Source organism: Phyllobates terribilis, unplaced genomic scaffold (assembly GCF_046119375.1).
Source record: "Phyllobates terribilis strain yellow unplaced genomic scaffold, ASM4611937v1 Scaffold_11__3_contigs__length_659146591, whole genome shotgun sequence".
Classification (NCBI taxonomy): domain Eukaryota; kingdom Metazoa; phylum Chordata; class Amphibia; order Anura; family Dendrobatidae; genus Phyllobates; species Phyllobates terribilis.
The window spans coordinates 492,328,912-492,346,251 of NW_027362771.1; the positions used below are offsets into that span (position 1 = coordinate 492,328,912).

The following is a 17,340-nucleotide window of genomic DNA, read 5'->3' on the forward strand; positions in this document are numbered from 1 at the left end:
TACGTTTTTAGTGCGTTTTTTCAGCGTTTTTTTTTCATCATCCATTATATTCAATGGGTGAAAAAACGCTGAAAGAAGTGACATGATCTATTTTGCAACAAAACGTGCAAAGCACAAAATCCTAAACAAAAAAAAACCATGATGTGTGCATGAGATTTCAGGAATCTCATAGACTTTGCTGGTACTGTAAAACACAGCTGAAAATTTGCATAAAAAACGTATCAAAAAACGCTGAAAAAAACATGATGTGTGAACATAGCCTAAGGAGGCTTATAGACCGTTTATTCTGCACTGCTGTACTTAGAATGGCATTATACACATCAATCACTGTCCCCATTGGGACTCATAATCTGAATTCTTGGCAGTATACCTGTGTATGTAACTGTGTGGTTTCCCTTACTTCCCAATGGTCCCAGATCCAATGGGATAGTCTTGAATTGGGGAGATGTCCTGTTGTCCTCGAAGGTCAGGGTTATGTCTCATCTTCAAATCTATGTCCTCAGGACCAGTAGACTACAGTAGCTATAAGGGTGCGGCAGAACACCAATGTTTCCATGTCTCCTGGTCATGTAGGCTCACTGCATGTCTGTTACCGAGGACGCTGCTTTGATTGTTCAGTTCCTTCCCCTCCGACATAGGACTTTGGGGAAGAGGCCTTGACATCTGTCTGTGCTCATACATACATTTAATTAAATAATTCTTCACTTTCCCTGAAATGTGGTCTCCACCCGGATTCAAACTCACAACCTCTAGATTGGCTTGGCACTGGCTACGCTGCCAAGGATAGGAGAATTTTTTCTGCTAGAGTATGTCAATGGTACTCTTCTTCTTTACAGGCACATTGTGCTTGTACATAGAGATACATCCATATTTACCTGTACATCTCTATATACCAATACATCGCTATATGCCTATCAATAAAGGGTAAAATACACGTCAGATTTTTTTGTCTGATAAAATTACTAAATTAAAATAACAATTATCACTTTTCTTAATGTACTTATGCAATGCTTATATACTTGTTTGGCAAATTGCCACTTAAACAAACTACAGCTCATCTAGCAAAGAAGCAAGGTCTCATATAATGATGCTTAGAAAAAAATGAAAAAGTTATGGTTGTCAATACTATGAATGAATGAACAAAAAATAAATCCATAGGTTCCAACCATCTCAGATACAGCAGGCCGTCCCAGATTTAGGTCTCTGCCACTCTGTCAGGGGTGGTCTGCTAAATGTCCCTCACTGACACAACGCCTTCTGACAACTAATTAGTGCAGCACTGCATAATATGAGCACGTCAGTGACCTGCGGAGCTCACACTACGCAGAGCCATACACATGACCAGTTTGACCTAACATCTTCACCCCAAGTATGAGGAGTCGCAGTGTTCTTGTTCTGCTCTCCCCTGAGAATACAGAACGCTCAGCAATAGACACAAGCTGATCAATTTGTGGAACTCCCATCCAATGTCCAGGTCTGATGATGTACAGAAACTTGAAAACCGCTTTTGAGAGCTAACTATTAAAACAACTCATTTTAAGATGCTTTTTTCTCTGCCCTTTGTTTAGGGCACATTGTGATTTTCAAAATTGTGAAGTGTCCTGGTCGGAGAGCAAAGAGTAGTGCTGGGGAGACAGTGAGAAACGGTCAGGAAATGGCCTGAGGGCAGAGAGGAATGCTGAGGAGACGGCCTGAGGGCGGAGACGAATGCTAAGGAGATGGCCTGAGGGCAGAGAAAAACGCTGAGGAGATGGCCTGAAGGCAGAGACGAATGCTAAGGAGATGGCCTGAGGGCAGAGAAAAACGCTGAGGAGACAGCCTGAAGGCAGAGACGAATGCTAAGGAGATGGCCTGAGGGCAGAGAAAAATGCTGAGGAGACGGCCTGAAGGCAGAGACGAATGCTAAGGAGATGGCCTGAGGGCAGAGAAAAACGCTAAGGAGACGGCCTGAGGAAAGAGAGGATTGCTGAGGAAATGGCCTAAGAGCAGAGAAACGGTCAGGAGACGGTCTGAAGACAGAGAGGAACGCCAAAGAGATGGCCTGAGGGCAGAGAGACACGGTCAAGAAACAGCCTGAGAGCAGAGAGGAACGCTGAAGCGATGGCCTGAGGGCACAGAGGAGCGCCGAAAACACGGCATGAGGGCAGAGACGAACGTTAAGGAGATGGTCAGAGGGCAGAGACGAATTTTAAGGAGACGGCCTGAGGGCAGAGACGAATTCTAAGCAGATGGCCTGAGGGCAGAGAAAAACGTTGAAGAGACGGCCTGAGGAAAGAGAGGATTGCTGAGGAATGGCCTAAGGGCAGAGAGAAACGGTGAGGAGACTGTCTGAAGACAGAGAGGAACGCCAAAGAGATGGCCTGAGGGCAGAGAGAAACGGTCAGGAAACAGCCTGAGGGCAGAGAGGAACGCTGAGGCGATGGCTTGAGGGCACAGAGGACTGCCGAAAACACGGCATGAGGGCAGAGACGAACGTTAAGGAGACGGCCTGAGGGCAGAGACGAATGCTAAGCAGATGGCCTGAGGGCAGAGAGGAGCCTTGAGGAGACTTCCTAAGCGTGGCTGCCACGAGAAATGGTGAGTTCTCCTTCAATGGAAGTTTTCAAACAGAGGCTGGACAGACATCTGTCTGAGATGATTTAATGAATCCTGCATTGAGCAGGGCGTTGGACACGATGACCCCGGAGGTCCCCTCCAACTGTAACATTCTATGATTCCATGTCCAGAAACTGTCTTGACTCTCATGCTCTCTAACTTGCCATCCACTCTTTTCTTTCCCTTTTATCAGCATTCTAAAAGTGCTGAAACTTCCTTTATCTCAAGTCCCAGTATGCATTACACCTGTCATTGTGCCATTGCCTACCCTGAACTGAAAGCCCTATTCTCTGTTATGCCTGAAATTAGTTTGTCAGACAGGAGAGCAGGAGCAGAGAAGCGAAGATCTATCTCCACTAGGGATGGATTACGCTTTACAACAGGCAGTGAACAGCAAATTCTACAGAAGGGAGACACTTAGTAGTCAGTTCGTTGGAGTGATTTTTTAGAGGCAAGATAAAACCATTTTTTAATAAAGTGATGTGCAGATTGCTTATTTATCACATTATCTATCAAATGAGATGAAGCTTTCTCGAAGTACAGTGACCATTGGAAACATGAACACTTCTTTTAAACTCTTTGCAAAGGTAGTCAATATTTTCTGACACAAATTTAGATCAACAAAAAATTTTGGAGCCACTGAAGGACTGCAGCTTAATAGAGCCCTGTGTGATCCCGGCTGTGCAGGACTGTTGGCATGCTACCCCTTAGACACGTCACTTCATACATCAAACAAAATTACCCTTCCCGCCCCCTGATCTCGCAGCTGGAACCTATAACCGCGCTCCCTCTGGGTCTGAGGGACAAAATAAGCCTTCTGCTTTCCCCAATTTCTGCATAAATACATGTAACCCGCAGCTCTGCTATAAATCTTAGGCTCATTACAGGCAGCTGGCTATAAAGATTCCTATTGCTGGCAGATAAGAGGGCTCTGTTCTGGTGACCCAGCAGGCAGCACAGTGCAGTCACTGATGATACTAACAATTAACTCCGTGTGTGGAGATTCCAGAATTCTGTGCAACATCATGCAGGTCCTCCATCACGTTCTCAGGCTCACCATGGGAAGCCACATTTACAGGGAGAATGAATAAGTTCAGTGTTAACAAGGGCTACCCCTCGAAGGAAGCGTTAAAAGGGCGCATTTTGGAATAATCCGCATTTCAAGACAGCAATCAGCATTTACAATCCTGGACCAACATTCCTATTAATAAGACCAAAGGAGTCAGAGAAAAATGAGGGTATTCTAAGTGACGCAGACAGTCATGTTGTTTGTAGATGAAGGGAGATTTATGGCTTCTACAAATTTTTGGAACTGTTTCTGCATAGTGCACACAGTGGTATAAATACTGGCAAGACGTCAAGTTTATTACTCGCCCTTTTTGCAAGTCCTAATGTCCAGCCTGATCTTTCCATCAATTATAATGCTTTCTCCATGGTCCTAGAACCGGGATGTCAAACTCAAACACACAGAGAGCCAAAATGAAAAACTTTGACAAAGTCGCGGACCAACCAGTATACAGTATAATGGGCCCCATATAGTCCTCCATACAGAATAATGGGACCCACATTGAAATAATTAACAAAAAACACCTGCTAAGGCTTCCTAAGCATTTAAAAAGGTCCCTTAGTCTGTTTCAGTAGGCTCCACAATCATGGGGAAGACTGATGACTTGACAGATGTCCAGAAGGCAGTCATTGACACTAAGTAAATGCAAAGTAAATTTTGCATTTCATTTGGAAATCAAGATCCCAGAGTCTGGAGGAAGAGTGGAGAGGGCACAATCCAAGCTGCTTGAGCTCTAGTGTGAAGTTTCCACAATCAGTGATGGTTTGGGGAGCCATGTCATCTGCTGGTGTAGGTCCACTGTGTTTTATCAAGACCAAAGTCAGCGCAGCCGTCTACCAGGATATTTTAGAGCACTTCATGCTTCCCTCTGCCGACAAGCTTTTTGGAGATGGAAATTTCGTTCTCCAGCAGGACTTGGCACCTGTCCACACTGCCAAAAGTACCAATACCTGGTTTACAAACAACAGTATCACTGTGCTTGATTGGCCAGCAAACTCGCCTGACCTTGTCAAGAGGAAGATGAGAGACACCAGACCCAACAATGCAGACGAGCTGAAGGCTGCTATCAAAGCAACCTGGGCTTCCATAACACCTCAGCAGTGCCACAGGCTGATCGCCTCCATGCCACGCCGCATTGATGCAGTAATTGATGCAAAAGGATCCCCGACCAAGTATTGCGTGCATTTACTGAACATACATTTCAGTAGACATTTCGGATTTTAAAAACATTTTTCAAGCTGTTGTTATAAAGTTTTCTAATTTACAGAGATAATGACTTTTGTGTTTTCCTTGGCTGTAAGCCATAATCATTAACATTAACAGAAATAAACACTTGAAATAGATCACTCTGTGTGTAATGACTCTATATAATATGAGTTTCACTTTTTGTATTGAAGAACTGAAATAAATAAACTTTTTGATGATATTCTAATTTTGTGAGATGCAACTATTTCAGTCTCTCTCATCTGTCTTTCTATCTATCTATCATCTATCATCTATCCATCACTATTTTTGGAGTCGCACCTACTAATCAGAAGAGTTGTCGAGTAAAAATCTATCTATATCTTTCAGTCTATTTATCTACCTACTTAGAAAGGATCGGTGTGGGAGACGAATGGGCATGGAATTCATTGGGCAAGAAATAAATCCTTTATTTTTGCCTATAGGACCAGATAGTTCTATTTTTGATCTAACAAACTGAGAGGCTTGCACCCAAATTACATGGAGTTAGCATTGTGTCTTTGGCGTCACATCTACTAATCCGAAGAGGAGCTGTGGTTACAGGTAGGAGAAGGTTCACAGGGCTCTGATCATGGACTGCTGATGTGGCCACTCAACCAGGGTCCTGCAAATCTACTAGCTCAATCTATATCTATCTATCCCTCTATCTATCTATCTATCTATCTATCTATCTATCTATCCGTCTATGTATCTATCCCTCTATCTATCTATCTATCCATCTATCTATCTACAGTATCTATCCGTCTATGTATCTATCTATCTATCTATCCCTCTATCTATCTATCTATCTATCTATATCTATCTATCTATCTGCCTTCCTATCTATCTGTTGTCCCTATATCTATCTGTCCATCTCTTGGATCGAGCAGTGTATATATGGTCAGTAGCCACAACTTATCACCATGCCACCAAGTATTAACTGAAATAACAACACAGTTCACAAAATAAAATAAAAATAGTCTGCAATTTAACCAGCTGATCATCCAACATTGCATTGAAAAGTGGTCTTCCAGGGGTGGTCTTCTCAAAGAAGATGGACAAGATGCATATTACACATATTGGAAATCCGTTCTGGATAAGGAGATGATCTTCCTAAGGAGGTGGCCTCTTGTACTGGTTTCACTGTACACGTATCACTATTACTTATGACATTTCTATACATCTCCAACACATTTTCAACCCTGTAACATAATACTAAGCTGTTTGGACATGAATACCCATGCACATCTATGTATACTAACTCCAAAGTAACTACCCAGTGAGGAAAATCTGTGTCCCGCTGGTTTATGTCTTGCTGACCCTAAATGACATTTATGAGATTTCAAGGCAACAACACTTACAGCCTCTCCAGGTCCAGAAGTCCATAAAACGAGCCATTCCTCAATATGGTGATCTTATTATTGCTGAGGATCCTGTGGGAACATAAAGAAAGAAAAAGATTAACTCCATATACAGTGTAATATTACGGTAAGTCATAGTAAGACATCAAAGCCCAAGATTTAGGAGCTGGTTATTATTGCCAAATATGTTGTCTAGATCCACACATCTATACTTAGATGTTGGCTGGTGACCGGCATCCCATACTTTTAGTTTTGTATTATAATACTCTGAATGTAGCTGGCATTTTCTATGCAGAAATCACTGGGCATGAGCCATTTTCTTAGATAAATATAATACCAGACGGTTTTATATATAGGATCCCAGTGTAGTCCTCACATCTAAGTCACAGGAGGTCATCAAGTAGCAATTACAGTCCTGACTACTCAACCTAATGTGTAAACCTGGCAATAAAATACTGATTTTGGTGGGCAGCAGGGTGGCTCAGTGGTAAGCACTGCTGCTCTACAGCGCTGAGGTTCTGGGAACAACATCTGCAAGACGTTCTTATGTTCTCCATGGGTTTCCTCTGACAGCTCCGGTTTCCAGATGAACTTGTGTTTACTTTTAACCTGAAAACTTTGATTCAACCAGATCTGATCAGTTCTCCGATGTTTTTTTTGCCATAATTTGCAGTAAAGGGTCCCCTGTGACAAGTCACTTAACACCTAGTTTAGAACCTTAATAATAACCTATGTCTAGATATACAGAGCATATAAGACTATATGTAGCCTCCGTGTCTGGGGGATGGGCAGCGCTGGAGCACTGAGTATTTGGCTCCTGACTCTTAGCTAAAGTACAAAGGACTGGACTGAGACGGGGTCTGCACAGCCAACAGCCACATGTGCTTCATAAGGAACATCGTACGCTACCCCACAAGTCACACATAGCTCAGAGCAGCTCAGTCTGTATGTAATTCCCAGACCGGCGCCTCATTTCCATTCATATTATATAATCACATTACAGTCTTTTTTTACTATTTTCAACAATGCAACATATTTACTCAAACGTAGAATAGCTACAATGTTACAGAGACTTTAATTATATACTAAGGCATTGCAGACATAGCGTCTCCTGATAAAATGGCCATTCTTTCACAACAAGACATACATGTCAAACTCTGGCCCGTGGGCGAAATCTGGCCCTCAGGGTGGTTTTATTTGGACCGCAACACCAGAACTACCACCCCTATATGGGGCCTATTATACTGTAAGGAGGACTATGTGGGGCCCATTATACTGTATGGAGGACTATGTGGGACCCATTATTCTGTATGGAGGACTATGTGGGACCCATTATACTGTATGGAGGACTATGTGGGACCCATTATTCTGTATGGAGGACTATGTGGGACCCATTATTCTGTATGGAGGACTATGTGGGGCCCATTATTCTGTATGGAGGACTATGTGGGGCCCATTATACTGTATGGAGGACTATGTGGGGCCCATTATTCTGTATGGAGGACTATGTGAGGCCCACTATTCTGTATGGAGGACTGTGTGGGGCCATTATACTGTATGGAGGACTATGTGGGACCCATTATTCTGTATGGAGGACTATGTGGGGCCCATTATTCTGTATGAAGGACTATGTGGGGCCATTATACTGTATGGAGGACTATGTGGGGCCCATTATACTGTATGGAGGACTATGTGAAGCCCATTATTCTGTATGGAGGACTATGTGAGGCCCACTATTCTGTATGGAGGACTGTGTGGGGCCATTATACTGTATGGAGGACTATGTGGGACCCATTATACTGTATGGAGGACTATGTGGGACCCATTATTCTGTATGGAGGACTATGTGGGGCCCATTATTCTGTATGAAGGACTATGTGGGGCCATTATACTGTATGGAGGACTATGTGGGGCCCATTATTCTGTATGAGGAACTATGTGGGGCCTATTATTCTGTATGGAGGACTATGTGGGGCCCATTATTCTGTATGGGGGACTATGGGAGGCCCATTATTATGTATGGAGAACTATGTGGGGCCATTATTCTGTATGAAGGACTATGTGGGGCCATTATACTGTATGGAGGACTATGTGGGGCCCATTATTCTGTATGAGGAACTATGTGGGGCCATTATTCTATATGGAGGACTATGTGGGGCCCATTATTCTGTATGAAGGACTATGTGGGGCCATTATTCTGTATGGAGGACTATGTGGGGCCCATTATTCTGTATGGAGGACTATATGGGGCCATTATTCTGTATGGAGGACTATGTGGGGCCCTTTATTCTGTATGGAGGACTATGTGGGGCCTATTATTCTGTATGGATGACTATGTGGGGCCATTATTCTGTATGAAGGACTATGTGGGGCCATTATACTGTATGGAGGACTATGTGGGGCCCATTATTCTGTACGAGGAACTATGTGGTGCCCATTATTCTGTATGGAGGACTATGTGGGGCCCATTATTCTGTATGGAGGACTATGTGGGGCCATTATTCTGTATGAAGGACTATGTGGGGCCATTATTCTGTATGGAGGACTATGTGGGGCCCATTATTCTGTATGGAGGACTATGTGGGGCCCATTATTCTGAATGGAGGACTATGTGATGCCCACTATTCTGTATGGAGGACTATGTGGGGCCCATTATTCTGTATGGAGGACTATGTGGGGCCCATTATTCTGAATGGAGGACTATGTGAGGCCCACTATTCTGTATGGAGGACTATGTGCAGCCCATTATACTGTATGGAGGACTATGTGCAGCCCATTATACTGTATGGAGGACTATGTGCAGCCCATTATACTGTATGGAGGATTATGTGGGGCCCATTATTCTGTATGGAGGACTATGTGGGGCCCATTATTCTGTATGGAGGACTATGTGCGGCCCATTATTCTGTATGGAGGACTATGTGAGGCCCATTATTCTGTATGGAGAACTATGTGGGGCCCATTATTCAGTATGGAGGACTATGTGGGGCCTATTATTCTGTATGGAGGACTATGTGGGGCCCTTATTCTGTATGGAGGACTATGTGGGGCCCATTATTCTGAATGGAGGACTATGTGGAGCCCATTATTTTGTATGGAGGACTACGTGGGCCCATTATTCTGTACGGAGGACTATGTGGGGCTCATTATTCTGTATGGAGGACTATGTGGGGCCCTTATTCTGTATGGAGGACTATGTGGGGCCCTTATTCTGTATGGAGGACTATGTGGGGCCCATTATTCTGAATGGAGGACTATGTGGGGCCCATTATTTTGTATGGAGGACTACGTGGGCCCATTATTCAGTACGGAGGACTATGTGGGGCTCATTATTCTGTATGGAGGACTATGTGGGGCCATTATTCTGTATGAAGGACTATGTGGGGCCATTATTCTGTATGGAGGACTATGTGGGGCCCATTATTCTGTATGGAGGACTATGTGGGGCCCATTATTCTGAATGGAGGACTATGTGAGGCCCACTATTCTGTATGGAGGACTATGTGCAGCCCATTATACTGTATGGAGGACTATGTGCAGCCCATTATACTGTATGGAGGACTATGTGGGGCCCATTATTCTGTATGGAGGACTATGTGGGGCCCATTATTCTGTATGGAGGACTATGTGCGGCCCATTATTCTGTATGGAGGACTATGTGCGGCCCATTATTCTGTATGGAGGACTATGTGGGGCCCATTATTCTGTATGGAGAACTATGTGGGGCCCATTATTCAATATGGAGGACTATGTGGGGCCTATTATTCTGTATGGAGGACTATGTGGGGCCCTTATTCTGTATGGAGGACTATGTGGGGCCCATTATTCTGAATGGAGGACTATGTGGAGCCCATTATTTTGTATGGAGGACTACGTGGGCCCATTATTCTGTACGGAGGACTATGTGGGGCTCATTATTCTGTATGGAGGACTATGTGGGGCCCTTATTCTGTATGGAGGACTATGTGGGGCCCTTATTCTGTATGGAGGACTATGTGGGGCCCATTATTCTGAATGGAGGACTATGTGGGGCCCATTATTTTGTATGGAGGACTACATGGGTCCATTATTCAGTACGGAGGACTATGTGGGGCTCATTATTCTGTATGGAGGACTATGTGGGGCCATTATTCTGTATGGACGCTATGTGGGGTTATTATAGTGTATGTAGGACTATGTGGACCCATTATTCTGTATGGAGGACTATGTGGGGCCCATTATTCTGTATGGAGGACTATGTGGGGCCCTTATTCTGTATGGATGACTATGTGGGGCCCATTATTCTGAATGGAGGACTATGTGAGGCCCATTATTTTGTATGGAGGAGTACGTGGGGCCCATTATTCTGTACAGAGGACTACGTGGGGCTCATTATTCTGTATGGAGGACTATGTGGGGCCATTATTCTGTATGGAGGCTATGTGGGGTTATTATAGTTTATGTAGGATTATGTGGGGCCCATTATTCTGTATGGAGGACTATGTGGGGCCCTTATTCTGTATGGAAGACTATGTGGGGCCCATTATTCTGAATGGAGGACTATGTGGGGCCCATTATTTTGTATGGAGGACTACATGGGCCCATTATTCTGTACGGAGGACTATGTGGGGCTCATTATTCTGTATGGAGGAGTATGTGGGGCCCTTATTCTGTATGGAGGACTATGTGGGGCCATTATACCGCATGGAGAACTATGTGGGGCCTGTTATTCTGTATGGAGGACTATGTGGGGCCATTATTCTGTATGGAGGACTATGTGGGGCCCATTATTCTGTACGAAGGACTATGTGGGGCTCATTATTCTGTATGGAGGACTATGTGGGATCATTATTCTGTATGGAGGCTATGTGGGGTTATTATAGTGTATGTAGGACTATGTGGGCCCATTATTCTTTATGGAGGACTATATGGGGCCATTATTCTGTATGGAGGACTATGTGGGGCCCATTATTCTGTATGGAGGACTATGTGGGGCCCTTATTCTGTATGGAGGACTATGTAGGGCCCATTATTCTGAATGGAGGACTATGTGGGGCCCATTATTTTGTATGGAGGACTACATGGGCCCATTATTCTGTACGGAGGACTATGTGGGGCTCATTATTCTGTATGGAGGACTATGTGGGGCCCTTATTCTGTATGGAGGACTATGTGGGGCCATTATACTGCATGGAGAACTATGTGGGGCCTGTTATTCTGTATGTAGGACTATGTGGGGCCATTATTCTGTACGGAGGACTATGTGGGGCCCATTATTCTGTACGGAGGACTATGTGGGGCTCATTATTCTGTATGGAGGACTATGTGGGGTCATTATTCTGTATGGAGGCTATGTGGGGTTATTATAGTGTATGTAGGACTATGTGGGCCCATTATTCTTTATGGAGGACTATATGGGGCCATTATTCTGTATGGAGGACTATGTGTGGCCCATTATTCTGTATACTAGTTGGCCCGCGACTTTGTCCAAGTTTTTCATTTTGGCCCTCTGTGTGTTTGAGTTTGACATCCCTGCAATAAGAGAACGTTATAGTTCCAATAATTGGGGGTCAAACATTCATTAATCCGAACACTATTCCTATCTGACCGCACCCATACGCATAGTTCGGCATCTTTCCCCAACATGAACCAAGCAGACATAGGCTGAACATGTCATACACATTGGATTGTCAGCCAGTCCCCCAAAAATGCAGGTTTGGCTATTTTTAAAAAGTGTATGTTCTCTTTCAATCGTTTTCTTGTACCGGTTTATGCATGCATGTCTGAAAAATACAAGTTTTGTAAGGTTACTATTCCAACAGCTACAAGGGGCATTTTTAGTAATAGCACTATAAATAGGAGTTCCTATTTCGGCATTTTCTTAAGGATTTGCTCACAATAGGGTTTAAATAATTGATTCCATTCTCATCCAGGACAGTAGGACGATATTTTTCTCACTTGTCATCTGTATACAATCCGTTTTTCACTCAGCAGCTATTAATCTTTTACAGAACCATTACAATTAAAAACAGAATGGTTTTTAACAGGGAAAAATGCAAAGTACAACATCTGGGCAATAAAAATGAAAAAAGCATATACAGAATGGGAGGAATAGAGCTGAGCAACAGTACATGTGAAAAAGACTTAGGTATACTAATAGATCATAGACTGAACATGAGTCAACAGTGTGATGCAGCAGCAAAAAAGGCAAATACAATTCTGGGATGTATTAACAGAAGCATACAGTCTAGATCACGTGAAGTCATTATCGGTCTTTACTCCTCTTTGGTCAGACCTCATCTGGAATACTGTGTACAGTTTTGGGCACCACATTTTAAAAAAGACATCGACAAACTGGAGCAAGTTCAGAGAAGAGCGACCAGAATGGTGACTGGTCTGCAAACCATGTCCTATGAGGAACGGTTGCAGGATTTGGGAATGTTTAGCTTGCAAAAAAGAAGACTGAGAGGAGACTTAATAGCTGTCTACAAATATGTCAAGGGCTGTCACATTGTAGAAGGATCATCTTTATTCTCATTTGCACAAGGAAAGACTAGAAGCAATGGGATGAAACTAAATGGGAGGAGACACAGATTAGATATTAGAAAAAACTTTTTGACAGTTAGGGTGATTAATGAGTGGAACAGGCTGCCACGAGAGGTGGTGAGTTCCCCTTCAATGGACGTCTTCAAACAGAGGCTGGACAGACATCTGTCTGAGATGATCTAGTGAATCCTGCTTTGAGCAGGGGGTTGGACCAGATGACCCAGGAGGTCCCTTCCAACTCTACCATTCTATGATTCTATGAGTTTCCTGTGCTACAGAACTGTAATGTATCCGTAAAGATCGGATGCTGTACTGATGGTCGTCCGTATGGCATGCCATTTTTTTCTAGCACTGTCAGTTTTGGAGTGAAATTGCAGCATGCTGAAAACAGCCGAGAAAAAATACACAGATCTGCACTGCCTCACTGAATAACATTGGTCCGAGTGCAATCCGATTTTTTTATCGGATTGCACTTGTCTGATTTATAGGCTAGTGTGAGCGAACCCTAAAAGAAGTTGACTAATCTGGATCCCCGTATATTTGCAAGAGCGGAGAGCAATTGCAGATTAAGGCTGTCCATTAATTACATGTCTGTCTGAACATGGTTTTGTCTTTAAAGGGAATATGTCAGCAGCTTTTTGCCGTGTAATCTGAAGACAGTAGGAGATAGGGGCTGAAACACAGAATTCAGGGATGTGTCACTTGTCCAAGTGCATACTGCTGTTTACTAACTGTGAAGGATTTATCACTAAGAGATTAACATTGTCGCACTAGTCCAGTAACGCTATCATCTTAGTGTGATCTGATTCTCTCGCCCGAGAGAATTGAAGCACAGGTGTGGAGAACATGATGAACTCAATTTCTCCATCTTCCCAACTGTCTCTGTGTCTGTGGTAATCAGACTGCAATCAGATGACATCCGAGTGCAGTCCGATCTTTCACACGCACCCATAGACTTGTATGGTTGAGCGTGATCCGAATAGCGGAGAAAATCGCAGCATGCTGTCATTGTTTTCTAATCAATATGAAAAAAAAACGTAGATCTGCACTGCCCCATAGCACTCAGTCGTGTTATATAGTCGTGTGAGCGAGACCTAAGGGCAGGTGCAGGATACCATGTATTCTCTCATCTGAGAAAATGGGGCTGATTATCCAAAGGACACATTGATCAAACTCTGATCAGTGTCAGCATAGTGCGATCCAATTCTTTGGAATGAGGAGGAGATGGAAAAAAAAATTCTCCATCTTCTCCATTGTGTCAGTGCGCAGAAATTGGACTGCACTCAGATGTCATCTGAGTGCAGTCATCCGATCAGATCAGATGTCATCCGAGTGCAGTCCGATGGCTTTCACAAACTCATTGACTATCGGATCAAACTCAGGCATTCCTCTCTGTCAGAGGAAAAAATCAGACGTGTACAGCCCCATAAACTAACATTGGTCTGAGTACAATGCTATGTTTTCTCTGATCACACTCGGACTAAAAATATGGTCGTCTGCACTTGCCCTTAGGACTTATTCACACGTCAGTTTTTCATATGCAAGTGCTACCCTTTTTTTTTCACGGATAGCATTTGTATCTTTGACAGTCTATGCGGCTGTTCACATGTCAGATTTTTTCCTTGGACTAAGTGTCGGCAATGCAAGTCTATGGGTCAGTGAACAAAATTGATAGCACTCAAATGCCATCTCTGTGCTGTCTGTTTTTCACTGACTGATAGATAGGAGAAGATGGAGAAACTTTCTTTTATTTTCTCATCAGTGAAAAAAACTGATGAAACTACGAATACCACCAAACTCTGATCAAAATCTGATGACACTTTGATGAAACTTGGCCAGTTTTTCTCGTACGTGAAAAAAACCCAGGTCAGCATTAGCCCTTATTCACACAACCGTCCAAGGGCTCATACGGATAGCACTCAGAACAAGGGCTCATACGGATAGCACTCAGAACAATGTTATTCAATGACCAAATGATTTTTACTGATACACTGCAATTATTATCAATGAAACAGTATTAGCTCTTGTAAATGTTATTAACTGATGTTATAAAAACAGATGCCATACAAGTGCTATATGGATAGCAGTACAGATGAAAAATCATCTTTTTCTAGAATTCCGGTGATTTTTTTATACACTCATGTGAACGCACCTTTAGACCATGTCCCATATAGCTCTAACAAGGTGGCCCCAATTCATCAAGTCCAGAGTTTTTCATGCCGCTCTTGATAAGGGAGCGGGTTTGAGGGCAAGGCGTCTGATTCATTTAAAGGATTTTCCCATGAACAAAGTATTCTAATCAGTAGATGTTGTACTAAAAATAAGTTCCACATTTTTATGTGTTAAAAAAAATGTTCCTGTGCTGAGATAATCTTATAAATGTGCCCCTGCTGTGTACTGTGTAATGGCTGTGTATAACCGTGCTGGAATCATAGAATGTTAAAGTTGGAAGAAACCTCCATGATCATCATGACCAAGCCCCTTCTCAATGCAGAATTCACTAAATCATCTCAGACAGATGTCTGTCCAGCCTCTGTTTGAAGACGTCCATTGAAGGAGAACTCACCACCTCTCGTGGCCGCCTGCTCCCCTCATTGATCACCCTCACCGTCAAAAAGTTTTTTCTAAAATCTAATCTGCATCTTCTCCCATTCAGTTTCATCCCATTGCTTCTCGTGTTTCCATGTGCAAATGAGAATAAGGATGATCCCTCTATAGTGTGACATCCCTTCAGATATTTGTAGACAGCTATTAAGTCTCCTCTTAGCCTTTTTTTTACGAGCTAAACATTCCAAGATCCTTTAACTGCTCCTCGTAGGACATAGTTTGCAGTCCGCCCACCATCCTGGTAGCTCATCTCTGAACTTGCTTCAGTTTTTCGATGTCTTTTTTAAAATGTACATAGTATTCCAGATGAGGTCTGACCAAGGAGGAGTAGAGGAGGATAATTTCTTCACAAGATCTAGACTCTATGCTTATCTTAATACATCCTAGAATTGTGTTTGCCTTTTTTGCTGCTGCATCACACTGTTGACTCGTGTGCAGTCAGTGATCTATTAGTATACCCAAGTCTTTTTCACATGTGCTGTTGCTTAGTTCTATTCCTCCCATTCTGTAGATGTCATTTTGATTTTCTTGAACAGATGTAGAATCTTGCATTTCTCCCTGTTAATTACCATTTTATTAGCTGCTTCCCATTGTTCAAGCTTATCTAGATCCTTCAGAATCCTTTCTCGGTCTTCTCTAGTGTTCGCTATCCCTCCTAGCTTTGCATCATCTGCAAATTTGATTAGTTTACCTTCAGTTACCTTATCTAGATCATTTATAAAAGTGTTGAACAACACTGGGGCCAATTGGATGAGCAACCATATATTACCACTCTTTCAGTACGATAACTGATCATACCACAGCTCCTGGGCAGGAGAGGAAGCAAAAGAGTATACAGACAGGACAGCACGGGATCACAGCTGATTCTTTCTGTGAGGTAAAACATTTCACTGCCTGTTTTTAAACATGTTTTACCTGAAAGAAAGAATCTTTCTTTGGTACCCTTGATTCCAGTTGGCCTGAATTACGGTTTGTTATGTCACACAGTAGCAAGCAAATGAATTTCCTAGACACTTTAGTCAACAAAGATGACAGGGGTTACCTATCCACGGACCTTTACCATAAACCCACTGACCGAAACGGTCTGCTACACTACACCAGTCTTCATCCACCGGCAATGACCAGATCTATTCCCAGGACCCAATTTAAGAGAGTACAACGAAATGTCAAAAATCCTGATTTATGTGCCATCAGACTCAAGGAGATGCAGTCTAAATTTAAGGAACGGGGTTATCCTGACAGGGTACTACAAGAATCGTTGAAACCTACCACTTCCACACGCCCTCCTGTCACTGACCGGATCCCCTTCGTACATACGTATCACCCCTTTTCCTACATCATACATCGCTGCAGTCGTAAACACTGGCACCGCATATCCGTATATTAAAGAATTTTCACAACCTTTCCTCCTGTGCTTTAAAAGAGCTCCTAACCTTAGAGATAGTTTGGTGCATGCCGATTTTGGTACCACATCTACTCGGAGACAAAGGATCCTGCAGACACAAAAAAATGGGATTTTCCCATGTCTACAATGTAGACAATGCAACAATGTACAAAGGGGCAACCGGATACTTCACCCATATACGGGCAAGAAATATTTGATTAAGGACTTTACCACGTGTGATACTTCTTACGTGATATATCTTATAAAATGCCTATGTGGTCTTTTGTATGTGGGGGAAACCACACAGTCCGCGAAAGAAAGGATTTCAAAACATAAGTTCACAATCAGATGTAAAAATACCCAGTTGCCAGTTCCTCACTATTTTATTTCACTGGGTCACAATATATCACAATTAAAATTCCAAGTGATTGAACATGTCCCCCATTGAGATGGGGAGGGGATCGGGTCCGATTCCTCAAATACAGAGAAGCCTTTTGGATACATGAATTGCAGACTTTGGCACCAAAAGGCTTAAATAGGAAATATGTTCTGTTGTCGCTTATTTGAAATTACACTGTGTT

General features: G+C 43.1%; 1 protein-coding gene across 1 annotated transcript in view; it reads right to left on the reverse strand.

The window, feature by feature from the left end:
- The window catches only part of ADGRA2 (adhesion G protein-coupled receptor A2), a 214,395-nt gene that overhangs the window by 87,548 nt on the left and 109,507 nt on the right, over positions 1 to 17,340 (reverse strand). Inside the window, exon 2 of the mRNA XM_073653551.1 lies at positions 6,244 to 6,315. Within this exon, the coding sequence (XP_073509652.1) occupies positions 6,244 to 6,315 (72 nt within the window). The remainder of the gene's footprint in view (positions 1 to 6,243; positions 6,316 to 17,340) is intronic.